General features: G+C 31.4%; 1 protein-coding gene across 1 annotated transcript in view; it reads left to right on the forward strand.

Annotated features, from left to right (window-relative positions):
• The window catches only part of LOC106469592 (nucleosome assembly protein 1-like 1-B), a 37,116-nt gene extending 27,372 nt beyond the window's left edge, over positions 1-9,744 (forward strand). The window contains exons 11-15 of the mRNA XM_013930097.2: positions 831-976; positions 1,874-1,896; positions 3,429-3,545; positions 3,980-4,075; positions 9,256-9,744. Of these exons, the coding sequence (XP_013785551.1) occupies positions 831-976; positions 1,874-1,896; positions 3,429-3,545; positions 3,980-4,075; positions 9,256-9,306 (433 nt within the window). The 3' untranslated portion in view covers positions 9,307-9,744. The remainder of the gene's footprint in view (positions 1-830; positions 977-1,873; positions 1,897-3,428; positions 3,546-3,979; positions 4,076-9,255) is intronic.
• The last annotated feature ends 3,564 nt before the right edge of the window (positions 9,745-13,308 follow it).

The following is a 13,308-nucleotide window of genomic DNA, read 5'->3' on the forward strand; positions in this document are numbered from 1 at the left end:
TAACTAGAAGATATAATTGTTTGCTTTACTTTTTTATTTACTATTCTATGTTTTAGGAAAAATAACTTTACAAACTTATTTCAAAATAGCAATAATCTGTATACATATATAATGTATAATAACTTAAACGTGATTGTATTTTACAAAATACTAGTTGACTAAAACACAGCCAAGACAAGTTACTTTGTACAGACCAAAGTAATTGATTTTTTTTAAATTCTGTGTAGAACCTATACGTATACAAACCAGAAAACTAACATATAAATACAGTTGTACATTATACAAACAACAAACTCATAGTTATAATAAAGCTCACTACTTTTGTGATGAAATATTTAGATTTTATGTGTTGTTTTTAAGAAACTCGACCATCTATTTTTATTATCCATTGAAAACTGATGTTTTCAATTGTTTTGAAGAAGTGGTGCTGTTTATTTATCCTGTTATGTTTTCTGTGAAACATTTTCTAATTGTTCATGTACAGACAAACTTTGTTTTGATATTTGTATACACTATATAGCAACATTTTTTCATATTTTTAATTAAACAAATTTAATCATCTATCGGTTTCTTTTAACAGTCATGGGCCTTGACTCGGGCAACTTTAGTATCATTCTGCTTTACCAGATTTTTTGGAAAATGTCAGTAACTCATAAAATTAAATACAAACCATTTCACTGCTGAGAATTTCAGTATCCTGGTTATGAAGTTGGTTTCTTCTTTTTTTTTGCGTAATGAAAAGTTTTGTTAGGCAGACATAAACCATAATTTTGCTGATAAGCAGGGTGAAAAAAGTAAATTTTTGTTGGTGTTGTTGTTACTTATCCCAGGTGTACCATTGATTGGAAAAAAGGAAAGAATGTAACAATGAAGACCATCAAGAAAAAACAGAAACACAAGTCCAGGGGCTCAGTTAGAACAGTCACAAAAACAGTTCAGAATGATTCCTTCTTTAACTTCTTCAGCCCTCCTACAGGTTTGTGCATTTTTTATAGCCAGCTAAAGTTTTGATTTTGTGAAACTTAATAATCTGTAGTTTTCTATACATAAAGTGAGAATGCCCAGACCTTGTACAAAGTGACATTCAACATTGTATTGTGCATTTGATGTCATAGTTATTAACATTTCATGCTACCCGACATTCCTATTTTTGCAACAGTTTGTTAGAGTAGAGAAAATACCTGATATAGAGGAACACTAAAAACACTTGATATGCTTTTAGGAGGTTTCAGAGGTAATGCAAATGCAATCTTCAATCTGTATAATGGAAAAAAGTATGTTTTTTTTTTTCTTAAATGAACATCACCTTGCACTCCAACTTGTCAAGAGTCTGAGTCAGAATGAGTTCAGAGTTTCACAGCCATATCTTTAGTACCATATCTGATGTTTTTTATTACAGCAGACTTCACATGTTGGGTGAAAGTTTGCCACATTTTATGAATACACTCTTTGTAAATTTGAAATTATAGTCAATGTTACTTCTCCAGTACTGGGTCAGTCCAATGTACCAAATTAAATGCACATTCAGTTTAAATGATTTTGAAATTAATGTGGAAATGTGTTAACATTATTATCATGATTACTGATCATCAGTAGTGTGATAAAATAATAATAATAAAACCACTATTAATCAGCATACTATATTATATTGTAGAAGTTATTGTATGCTGTGGAATTATATAGATCTGGTTTTATTTGACTATTTTTATGTAGCTTTACAAAGAATGTTAAGCAGTAGTTTAGCTAAAAACAATTGATACTTTGACCAGTGTTTCTTAAATTTATAAAGTTTGTAAGGTTCTTAAGGGTGGTATTTAACTTAAATATAACTAATTATAGATCATGTCATGTATTTTCTTCTTTTTTTTTTCAGTACCATCGGATGAAGAACAGTTGGTATGTGTAATTTTATTCCATTATTTTAAGTAGTTTACAAACTTTTTTGTAGACTGTTGTAAATAAACTCAATAACAATTATACAAGCCCAAAAATGTTTAGCATTTATTATGCATGGTCAAAACTTAGGAAAGAATTACTTAAAACACTCAAAAGTGCTTTTCTTTAAAAATCTAGCTTCATACAGTAATTGACTTATAACTGAAGTATTCCATTTATATGAATGTCAGTCAGCTTAACTTGCATGCTTTTAGACATCATGAATAGGAGTCCTATCTTCATATATATTTTGTCTAAATTTGATTTTATAAGGTTTTTATTTCTATTGTCAAAGGATTTTCTCATTCTCAAGCTTTAAATAATTATTAGTCTGAGCAATCTTATGTAGACATTTATTAAAATGTATTGGTTATTTCATTAGTCGAGACCTTTAAAAACTTTTACTTATCAGAGCCATAACTTCTTGGTAACTTTGATTAATAAAACAGTTACCATCTGACAATGAGTCAATATTTTACATTCTGATTATGGCAACTAACTGTTCATTTTGTGTAAATTTGTCTGGCTTTATAAATCATTCTTTCAAAAATTAAACATCAGTTGTAGTTTCTCTCAGGTGTTTATTATACATAACATTTGGGTTAAACTTCATTTAGAGAAACTTACCATTAAGACTAGTATGACAATCTATTTTCTAAGTAATTCTTCCTAAGAACTGAAGACTAAGGTAATGTGTGATTTTACAGTTATTATTATCCATGGATTCTATATTTTCTTTGCATAAGGAAAATATCTTTAAAGTCATTCATTTTACTACAGGTATAACCATTTTTTATTAGAATTCTTGATGTTATAGACCAGAGTTTCACAAACTTTTTTGACCATAGAACACTTTTCAGCTGAGGAATAGCTTATGGAACTGTACACATGTGAAATATAGGGGTAGAGGGTATGTTGTGCACGCAGCGCCCTCTAGATTTGTATATTATTCATTTGTTTATTTAATCAAATTACATATTAATGAATTTTTATATTTTAGGTACAAACCTCTCCACTAAGATATTTAGAATAGATATGGCATCTTCTATAATTCTTCCTGAATGTGAAATTGATATTATCAAATTCTAATACATGGGAAAATATTTCATAATAAGTATTGATCATACAAAAAGTGTTAAGTATTTTATTAAAATTTAAAATTGTAATTTTCTCACAGACCAGCTATCAGTCTTGGATGGAACACCAGTTTTCCACAGATCATATTTTGGGAACACTGTTATAGACAATAAAGAGATTCTCTTTCTCTCTTCCTTTTTATTTTGTATCTCTATCTCTCTCTCTTTATTATCTCTCATCCTTTGTTCTTTCTATGTTAAAGTTGCTACTGTCAGATTGATAAATTTCTACCCCTTATCCTAGAGAATTGCTTAGAACTTGTTAACTTTATTATTAGATATCTTTGTAGAGAAAGTATTACAGAACTTAGTTTTGTCTCTATGCAGACTTATAAGATATTCCACTTTTATCTAAAGGATGAAGACACTCAAGTTCTCTTGGCAGCAGATTTTGAAATGGGTCATTTTATTAGAGAGAGAATTGTTCCAAAAGCTGTTTTGTATTTCACTGGAGAGGCCTTACAAGATGGGGATGTAAGTAGTTTGAGATTAATAACTTGTTTTGAAGATGTTTTTCTTTCTTTTTTTCATATATTCATAAAATGGAATGTGTGTGTGTGTTTAAGAAAAAAAGCTTATGCATATAATTGTGTCTTGATTAAAAAGGCATCTGCCATTAAGTGTGTAACTAAGTTAATGGGATTCAGTAATCAAACAATTTTTGTGCTTGTAAGAATAAATAGTAGATTTGACATAGTTTATTTTGATTAGTCTTAGTCGACATTCAAATACCCTTATCTTGGTAGTTTACTAACTCCCTCAAGCTGTTACTTGTTATGTATGTTTTTATAAACTAATATTAGCATAAGTTTGTCTTATACAGCTTAATTACAGAATTTCATTTCATTGTAATAATTAATATATGTATAATGACAGCTGGTTACTTTAACATGTGTTTTGTATTGTAGTTTGATGAAGAAGAGGAAGGTGAAGAGGAGGAAGCTGAGGATGAAGAAAAAGATGATGACGAAGATGAAGATAATGATCCTGATTATAATCCCCAGGTAAGAAGTGCTGATTTATAGAAACTGTTGCCATATTTTTTATTCATTTCATCACAAATCATTTGTGTTTTTTACTAAATTGTTTATAAATGATATATTAGTTTTAGGATTTAAGTTGAAGACTTAGATACTTGTATTAGTGATCTGTAGCTGTAGATTGTGGTAGTGCATGAACAGAACCCTCCTGACCAAATGACTAATCCATACTCATATTGGTTGGGAATTAGAGCTATGGCACCCAGCAACCCACCATTGGGATGCTCTGGATTGTAGTTGACCAACATCCATTAATCAGAACATGAAAGTTACCATGCTATTACTGACAGAGAAGTCAGTAAAATATTGTAGGTCATTTTAAAGCCAGTGGTGTAAATTATCCTAAATGATTTATTAGGTAATGGCATGCAGTTGGGGTTAGAGATAGAAAAGGGGCTTGCTGTAGCAAGAAGTCAAAATCTGTAGGTGTGCAATTACAAAGTTTCTGTTCATATTAGATGAGTTCATTATAAGTGGAGTGTTTGGATATGTGGTGGGTAGGTGGGTGTCAATTAAACAGAGAAAAGCATGCAGTGATTACTTTTTTGCAATACTTTATTTGTGTTAATGTTGATTTTTCTAGAAGTGTTTACCTGCTTTAATATATGTACAAAAACTGCTAATGCATTATCAATGTTTTGTTTTAACTTTTCTATTTTAGTAAAACATTTTGACAATTTTCATAAACATTTGCAGTGTAAAAGGTGTCATGTTATAAACTGTGTGAATGTAATCAAATCTTCAATTTGCTTTTTGAAGCCCATTAGTAGAAAACGTTTTGTGACATGGTTTGTTTGTTTGATGAATGAATTGTTCATCTGAATTGACACCACTAACCATCCAAAGCAAGGAAATATAGTGCTTCATCTTCATATTATCTTCCTTATGAAGTCCTCAGAAAGTTGACAAGTTTTCTTTTTCTAGTCAGAAACAAGTGCCCTTTTTAACCCATCACCACATGCATCCTTTACTGAGCATGTCGCAAGGTTTTTAGTGAGTTGCATTCAAAATTTAATTAAGCTACTTTTTATTTATGTTATAACCAATTAGTATATCATAAAATCATAGCTAGTAATCCATATGTTAATAGTATTTAAGTTTTAAGTTCTTAATTTTATAAGGCAATGATTAAAAAAATCCTGAATTTTCCCTAGTGTTTCTCTGGGCATCCCCTCTTCTCTAATTCATTCACCACCCCTCCAGTAAGTATGAAATTTAACATAAATTACTCACTAAATATCGTCATCACTCAGGCAAAACATAATTTTTATAGCATTCAATCTTGTTTGGTAACAGAGCCATCAAATTGAAAAACTGACCCTCCCACACCCACCTGTCACATCCCCTCTTTCAAAATTTGTTATTTGTTCTCTCTTACATTTAATACTATATTATTTATAACCAATAGAAAGCCGAAGTTTTCATCTATAAAATGACATATTATATTACATTGTTTTCTATACAGAGTATTGTCAATTTCTCTTCCAGTACAAGCTTTGTTCCCATGGGAAATATATTGACTAGTTTTGGATGAATTTGTAATGGCTCTTGTCGCATAGTTAGAAAGCCAGAAAAATTGTGATAGTTATGGGACATTGTCTGCTTTTTGCATGTTATTATTCTATGTTCTTTGGTACATTATTTAATTAATAAAACATTATTTAGTGCACTACTATCATTAGTATAAAAAAAGTAGTTAAGTGTCTTTGACAGCAAAAAAAAAGTCCAGGTAAGTACTTTATTTCTTGTTTTTTTTTGTGTATGTTTTATTTATTATAAAAGTAACTAAAATGTAAAAATTAGATACTTTTTAGGTTAGATCAAGTAAATTCAAAATTTTTCATGGGGTATGCTTGCAAGTAACTCATCATTATGTAATTAGATAGGGTAATATGAGCTACATGTTTGCCAAGTGAGTTACAAATTATATGGCATGAATATTAGTTAGATATGGTGCAAAGGACAATAAAACAATAAAATTTAAGTATGAACAGGTGTATACTGTTGCAATTTTAAAGCTATTTGGGATATACAAATGTGGTTTCATGTTATAATTTAAAGTCATTCTAGAAAGAAAAAAAGTGGAATTTAAATTTATTTCTTTTTGTAGCAGTTACTAGATAGGTCAAATTGACCAACCACATATAGAATTATGGTAGAGAAAATAACTGATAAAATATTGTTTTACTGAAAAAAATGAAATTTATTGAAGAAGTTTAGAGGTTTAAGCAAATGAAATTTGAAATTTTTCATGTAAAAAATATTTTTATCTTAACATAAAAAATCATTTTGCACTCAGAGCAGTCAACTCTTTGACTTCATATATATTCATGGAAAAATTGTTAGTGAAAATGCTTCATTAAAAATTCTGACTTTTTGTCTACAAATGGCTTAATGATTACTGAAAGCTTGCTAAATTTCATGAAGATAAACAAAACATATTAGAAGTTGTAGTATGGAAACTATAAAGATCAATTTGTAGTCATGAACTCGCCTGATTTGACCGACCCTGTAGCAAGAGAGATACTAGGTGTAATTTTTTTTATTTATTTAATTTATGTATATGTTTTTTTTTCTTAAATTCATTATTAATACTTTAAAACATTATTAAAACTGGAAGTTCCTATATTATTAAGTGCTTTTGTCAAGAAATCTCTCAATTGTTCTGGACATTACTTCTTGCACAACTACATATTCTTGTAAGCCAGTTTTATTTCTAAACTCCTCTTTCTCATACCTACACATGCAATCTTATTTCACAGTTTTGGTCATATTTTTAGAAACACATGACAGTCTTATTTCTGGTGCAATAACTTCATAACTAATTAGCTTGCTTAGAATGGTCATTTACCCTTAATGAAGGAAAGTCCACTTTTTAGGAAAGCTCTTGGGGGTATTGTGTCTTTTCTGATTCTTTTTTTCATTCGGTTCTATGTACTTTGGACATCAAATGTTATAATAAATCACTCTTAAGTTTGCAGAAAATGTATACGATGCATATTTTCAAGAATGAAAAAATGTGTATTAGAGAATAACAGTTGCATGAAGCACAAAAGTTGTGGGTATAGCTAAAGAATTGAAAAGTGTCATCAGCTTATTGTTGTGATGAATCATATTGTGGGTAAGGTGCATAAGAAAGTTTACTATTAAAAATTCTGAAATCATAGCTAGCAGAAATTGTGCTGAGAATAATGCTGATTTTAAAAAATATAAATGCTATTAACTTGCTTGTCAAAGTGACAACAATCAATGGTAAAAATCGTACATAGTGTACTTAAATTTATGAGAGAAAACGTTTTCATCAGGTCCAAAAGAGGCTTATAAAGTCAGTGTTGTCTTGGTAGACGTCATGCTTATCATCATGGCATTCATAGAAGTGAAAGAAATTAATTTCAAAGAGATACATTTTTAAAGTGCAGAAGAAAAGGATCACATTTAGGAGAAACTTCAAAAATATGCATACAAAAAAAGATAGTAAATCAAAACTATGGGCTCAAGAGCCAGTCGTTTGTGAAGAACTGTTTAAAAACGTTCAAAGCTAGAATGATTATATGTAGGTAACCCTAGTGAAGCTGTGCTGAAAAATTTTAAAACAAACTTGTTAATTTTATTATAACATGAAATTGAAATTTCTAATAGTTCACCCAATATATAATGGAAAATAAACTTTAAAATACCATATTCTTAATAGAAATAAAACTTGTTAGCTCATTCTGATATCAGTGATGACGTGTTAAATGTAATATTCAAGCCATTTGTGTAAAAGACAAATTCTATACTTGTATCATAGTATTAAGAAAAATCAAATTTGTTTTATACTTAGATGAGTCTTATATTTTAATTCAAATTTATGTTTTGTTCCATTCTAATTTCCACCTCGCCCCATGTTCTTATATAGTAAATCATGACATGAAATGTACATGTAACAAATTTATACCTTCATCATAAAAGCCACAATTTTTAATACAGATGATGAACTATTAAGATATAAAGTTTGAATAAATAGTATCTGTACATGTGTGCACTTTTTGGTACCTTTTATAGTTGAGGTTTTCCCAACGGCATTTGTCAGTCATTTCCTTTTGCTACGTGGGCCAGGTAGTTAGGTTGCTTGACTCGCAGTCTGAGGGTCGTGGGTTTCGAATCCCTGTCCCACCAAACATGCTTGCCCTTATAGCTGTGGGGGTATTATAATGTGATGGTTAATTCCACTATTCATTGGTAAAATGGTAGCTTAAGAATTGGCAGTGGGTAGTGATGACTAGCTGCCTTACACTGCTAAATTAGGGATGGCTAGCACAAATAGCCCTCGTGTAGCTTTGAGCAAAATTCAAAACAAACCAAACCTTTTTCTATATATATTGTGTTTCTAAGACAATGATTAAATATAGTTTCTTGGGTATCTGTTTACTGTAAACATGTTATCTTAAGCATTTGTGGGTAAGTAATGAGTGGAATAAGATTACCCAACATAAAGGTAAATTTTAATAGAAGTTTAAAAGCAAGTTGTAACAACAGCAAAACATATTTCTGCCTATTTCCATGAACTAGTATAGTGGATGCTGGTTCACAAAGAGATTTCATCTGTAAAAAGATTGAAAACAAAATGTGTTATAAAATATAGCTGTTGAAACATAGTGTTTTACTGTGTTGTATAAAAGTACTTTATAAAGTTAATGTTGTACAAATCTGTCCGTGAAACTTTGTGATTGGAACTAACTGGTTGTCGGTTGGGAAAAAGTTTGAAGTCACTGAACTAGTATATTTGCATGCACTTGCTGACCTCTTTTCCACTTTTGAAGATTATAGTTGTATTTTAAAGGTTTTAATTAAGTATAACATCTGCTGCTGTAAGCAAAATTAGCAGTTATGTATACCAGAATCACATAGTTTTGAAGGGGCTAAAACATGAGCAAATTGGTTGTTTTCAAATAAGTAGCCAAATATAACTGCAGCAACAAATTCCTGTTAGCAATATTGACTTGGATATTGTAAAAACTTAACTTTTATTACTTGTAACTACACAATGATTTAGTTGTATGTTTTTATCCATTTGATTACTTTTCTGTTGAGTTCTTTTTTCGTATGGATCTTCATAAAGATGTATTTACTATGTCAATGCCACATGTTTATATATGTTTCAGAGTGACAAAACAGCTAAAAAACAACCACCACCTGAATGTAAACAACAATAAGACCTCCAGCAAACTGGACTCTGTTAGCTTAGTTGCTCTCTTTCCTGGGGCCAGGATGAGACTTTGCCATTATGTAATAATTGTTTTATGAAATAGGCTCTCGTATATTAAAGAATGTCTTAAGAATGAAATGCATTTACTGAAATATCGTTGTGAAGCTTTCTCCATTTCCAGGTTACATTTTTGTACTTTATTTTTATGTTGGCTAGAATTTAATTTATCCAGGTTTTGAATTGCAAAAGTTGTCAGCAGTTTTTATTCACATATGTATATTGTTGGAAGACTGATGGTATTGTGGTTATATGAAGAATCCATCCATCAGGTGTGCACCAATTTCCTCCACATATTTGTGACACTTTGCTGTTTTTGTGTATATTTTCTATAACCTGATTTTTTCTTGTACTTCATGAAGCAAAAATAAAAGTGGATCTCTGTTAATTCTTGTGTTACTTTTTATGTCAGCTTTAAATCTATCCTGTGATAAATAGAATTTTTCAAACTATTGTGGAAGTTTTTGGTGTCTAGCGTGATAACTTCAGCATGAAACTTTCTTCTTATATTAAATGATTAAAATTCACAACCTTAATATCCTAAATGAAACCTTAACCTTATCCAGATGTTAGTGCCACACATATTGGACAGTTTTATCATTCACAGATACTTGAAATAACTCTATGAAGAATGTTTAATTTTTCTGGTGCACATAGTGTAGATACAGATCTCAAAATCAGTGTAACATTTTAATGTTTTAAATATCTGATTATTTACGATGCTACTGAATAGTCTCCAAAATCGTCAGAAAAAAAAAAACAAAGCTAAATACAGTAAGGACTTAAATCTACTTTCGAAGTGAGTTGCTGTGATTTGTTACTATATTTTTGCTTGGGCTGTATTTGAAGTAGTTTGCAGATTTCTTCAGAAGTTATTATGGCAAATGGAATGTTACTTATCCAAAAGTGCTCAAATAAATTGAGATATAATTATTATATTGACTAAGGAAAAATGGATGAATGTGATGATAAAACTCAATTTTATTTGGTAAAAGAGTTGGCAGTGGGTGGTATTGACTAGCTGCATTCCCCCCTTGTCTATCACTACCAAGTTAGGGGCAGACAGCAGCTCGGGTAGCTTTATGAGAAATTCAACAAACAAACCCTTTTGTGATCTAATTTGACATTCAAAAGCTAACGGATTGAATCCTCAAGAAGTGGAACTCTTAACCCCTGAATATATCAACAGCTGCCATATCCAGTGCTGAAGAGACCTTCTGCCCAATACCAGGACTCACCAGGCTAGGTGGGATACCGCATGAATAACAGTTATCAAGACGATATCATCAGTTTCATTAATAACAACTTGTATGTTTGAAATAGATTAAGTAATTGGATTATAGTTGCCAAGGTCAACAATCCCAGAATATAGATTGATGCTCATTAAAGTTCCTGCCCAGAAAGCTTCTTTAATTTCTCTGTCCCTTTTTTGTGTGAAACCAGTGTCTATGCATAAGAGTTTAATGTGGTGAGGCATGTTTAATTGTCTAGCCACGGAAAGTTCTCTATTCGTGGTGTTAAAATGTTGTATTACAGTTATTCTGGTTTGTCCCACGTATTGGAAATTACATTGTGATTTTATATTGTTGTTGATTGTCTTTATCAGGGAACTAATCTCTATGCTGGATAAACTTGTAGATGTGGGGACACTTGCTATTGCAGCAATTATTTTATCTTTTATTGCACATTCTCCACTGTACCTGAATTAAACTTATGAAACTCTCACATGAGTTTTCAGAGAAATAACTGATTTTAACAGAACATTGGTGTTACAGATTATGAACACAGACTAAGATTACTCTTGAAAAATCAAGAAAAAACAAAAACACCGCAAGCATGAAAATGAAAAATACCTTTTTAGCCGGAACTTCGACACTTGTTCACAAAGTAGAGATACTCATAGACACAACCATGTTATGAGTGCAACCTCTCACAATGAATAGGAAGTTAAGCGAACTTTTGACAAGTATTCTGTTTCTGAACCACCCAATTCATCTCTTTCTCATGTTTCCAATATCGTCAACCTCTCCTAAACATGATCTGAAACTGAGATTAACCTTCTTAGTAAAGATCGTAATGTCTCCTATCCATAACATATAGATAGTTTGATATTATTTCCGACTTACAAAATTTGTTTTCGGACTAAGGCCTCAAAATAGTTTTCACAACAAGTCTGGAAGTACTACCACGGCTCACAATTCAAAGAGAAAACTACTTAGTCACTCAATCAACAGAGAACCACATTTAGAAAGCTTTATTATTACTACTTATAATCAAATGATACAAACCATTAACTCTGATTCCAAGGTACTTTATAATCTCTTCTACAAGAAACCTGACTTCACTAAAACATGGCATTGTTACTAAACCAGGTGGCACCATTATCACCCTTAACAATACTCACAATATTAACGAAGCTTAACCACAGCTTAATGGACCCTACTATTACAAAAAAAAAGTAGCTCCAACCAACCCCCAGTTCATCAAAATTACTTAGGAAGTATAAAAACAAATTAAAGAAAAAACAACTAATCTAAATTAGTTATAATCTAAAGTTTAAATAAACTCTCCAGGCTGCTTTTATGTTACCAAAGGTACAATCCTGGTCGTCCTATTATGTCTAACACTGGCCTGCCTACTGAAACCTTACCTGCCCATGTCGACCACCAAATCAAATACATCTCTCCATGTGTATCACTTTACATTAAAAACACGACATTTTTTTCAACTTTGTTTATGGTATTAACAGTAAAAACCCGTTCCGTTAAAACACTTTTCTTTGTACATGCAATGAAGGCCTGAAAGCTTTTGAACTTGCTATATTGGCATTTGACAAAGCCAACACACAGGTGGTTAGGGAGCTCGACTCTCAATCTGCTGGTTCGAATCCCTGTCCCACCAAACATGCTAGCCTTTTCAGCCGTGGGGGCGTTATTATGTGCGGTCAATCCCACTATTCGTTGGTAAAACAGTAGCTCAAGAGTTGGCGGTGATGAGTAGCTGCCTTCCCTCTAGTCTTACACTGCTAAATTAGGGACGGCTAGCGCAGATAGCCCTCGTGTAGCTTTGCGCGAAATTCGAAAGAAACAAACACACGGGTTATTGTATATTCGTTCATAATTTTAATGATTTTGAATTTATAATGGTCTCTTCGTGCAGACAAACAGCACCAATATTTTTATGGGAGACTTAGAATCTGGAATGATGACTTTTTTTCTTTTGGGTAGAAAACGAAGATTCCTTATTATCCTTTTATAGACATACAAACTTCTTTCATTGTGATGTTAAATTCACTTTGGGTACTCTCTTACTCAGATTACTTTTCAGATGTAATCCTTACACTTAAATATGGTTTTCCACAGCCTGATCTGAACCGAAAACAGACCTGCACTATAAAAGTTGACATCTACCACATATTAAAAGTAATATTACATTCAGTCAAGCCCTATAAGAATTATGAAAGTCACATTGATTCATTAAAAAAAGGGGAATTATAAGTTATAATCACAACAATATTTGACAGGTGATCAAACAAATTGGCAAAACAATCTTAAGCAACAGTACCTTGAAACAACCCAACGAATACAAACGCCAGTGTTCCACTGGTCATCGCCTATCATCCAAAGTTGAAAAACCTACATTGTATCCTGAAGAAATCCTTTGACCTCCTCCAGCTTAATGATCAACTTAAAATAAAGTGTTTCCGGCGTTCTTGCTGTTTCTTTAAAAAAAGAAAAAACCTAAAATTGCAAGTGTTTCCAAACGTGCAAGTTTATGGAAGTTGCAAATCGGTTTTCTGATAAAGAGAACCAAAAATAATACACAATCTTTAACTTGCATCACTAAAAACGCTATTTATCTAAGTCAGTATCAAAAATGTTGCTTCGTTTTTTTTTGTTTTGTTTTTAATATCGCGCAAAGCCTCACGAGGGCTATCTATGCTAGCCGTCCC

The sequence above is a fragment of the Limulus polyphemus genome, unplaced genomic scaffold, assembly GCF_000517525.1.
Source record: "Limulus polyphemus unplaced genomic scaffold, Limulus_polyphemus-2.1.2 Scaffold97, whole genome shotgun sequence".
In the NCBI taxonomy this organism is placed as follows: Eukaryota; Metazoa; Arthropoda; class Merostomata; order Xiphosura; family Limulidae; genus Limulus; species Limulus polyphemus.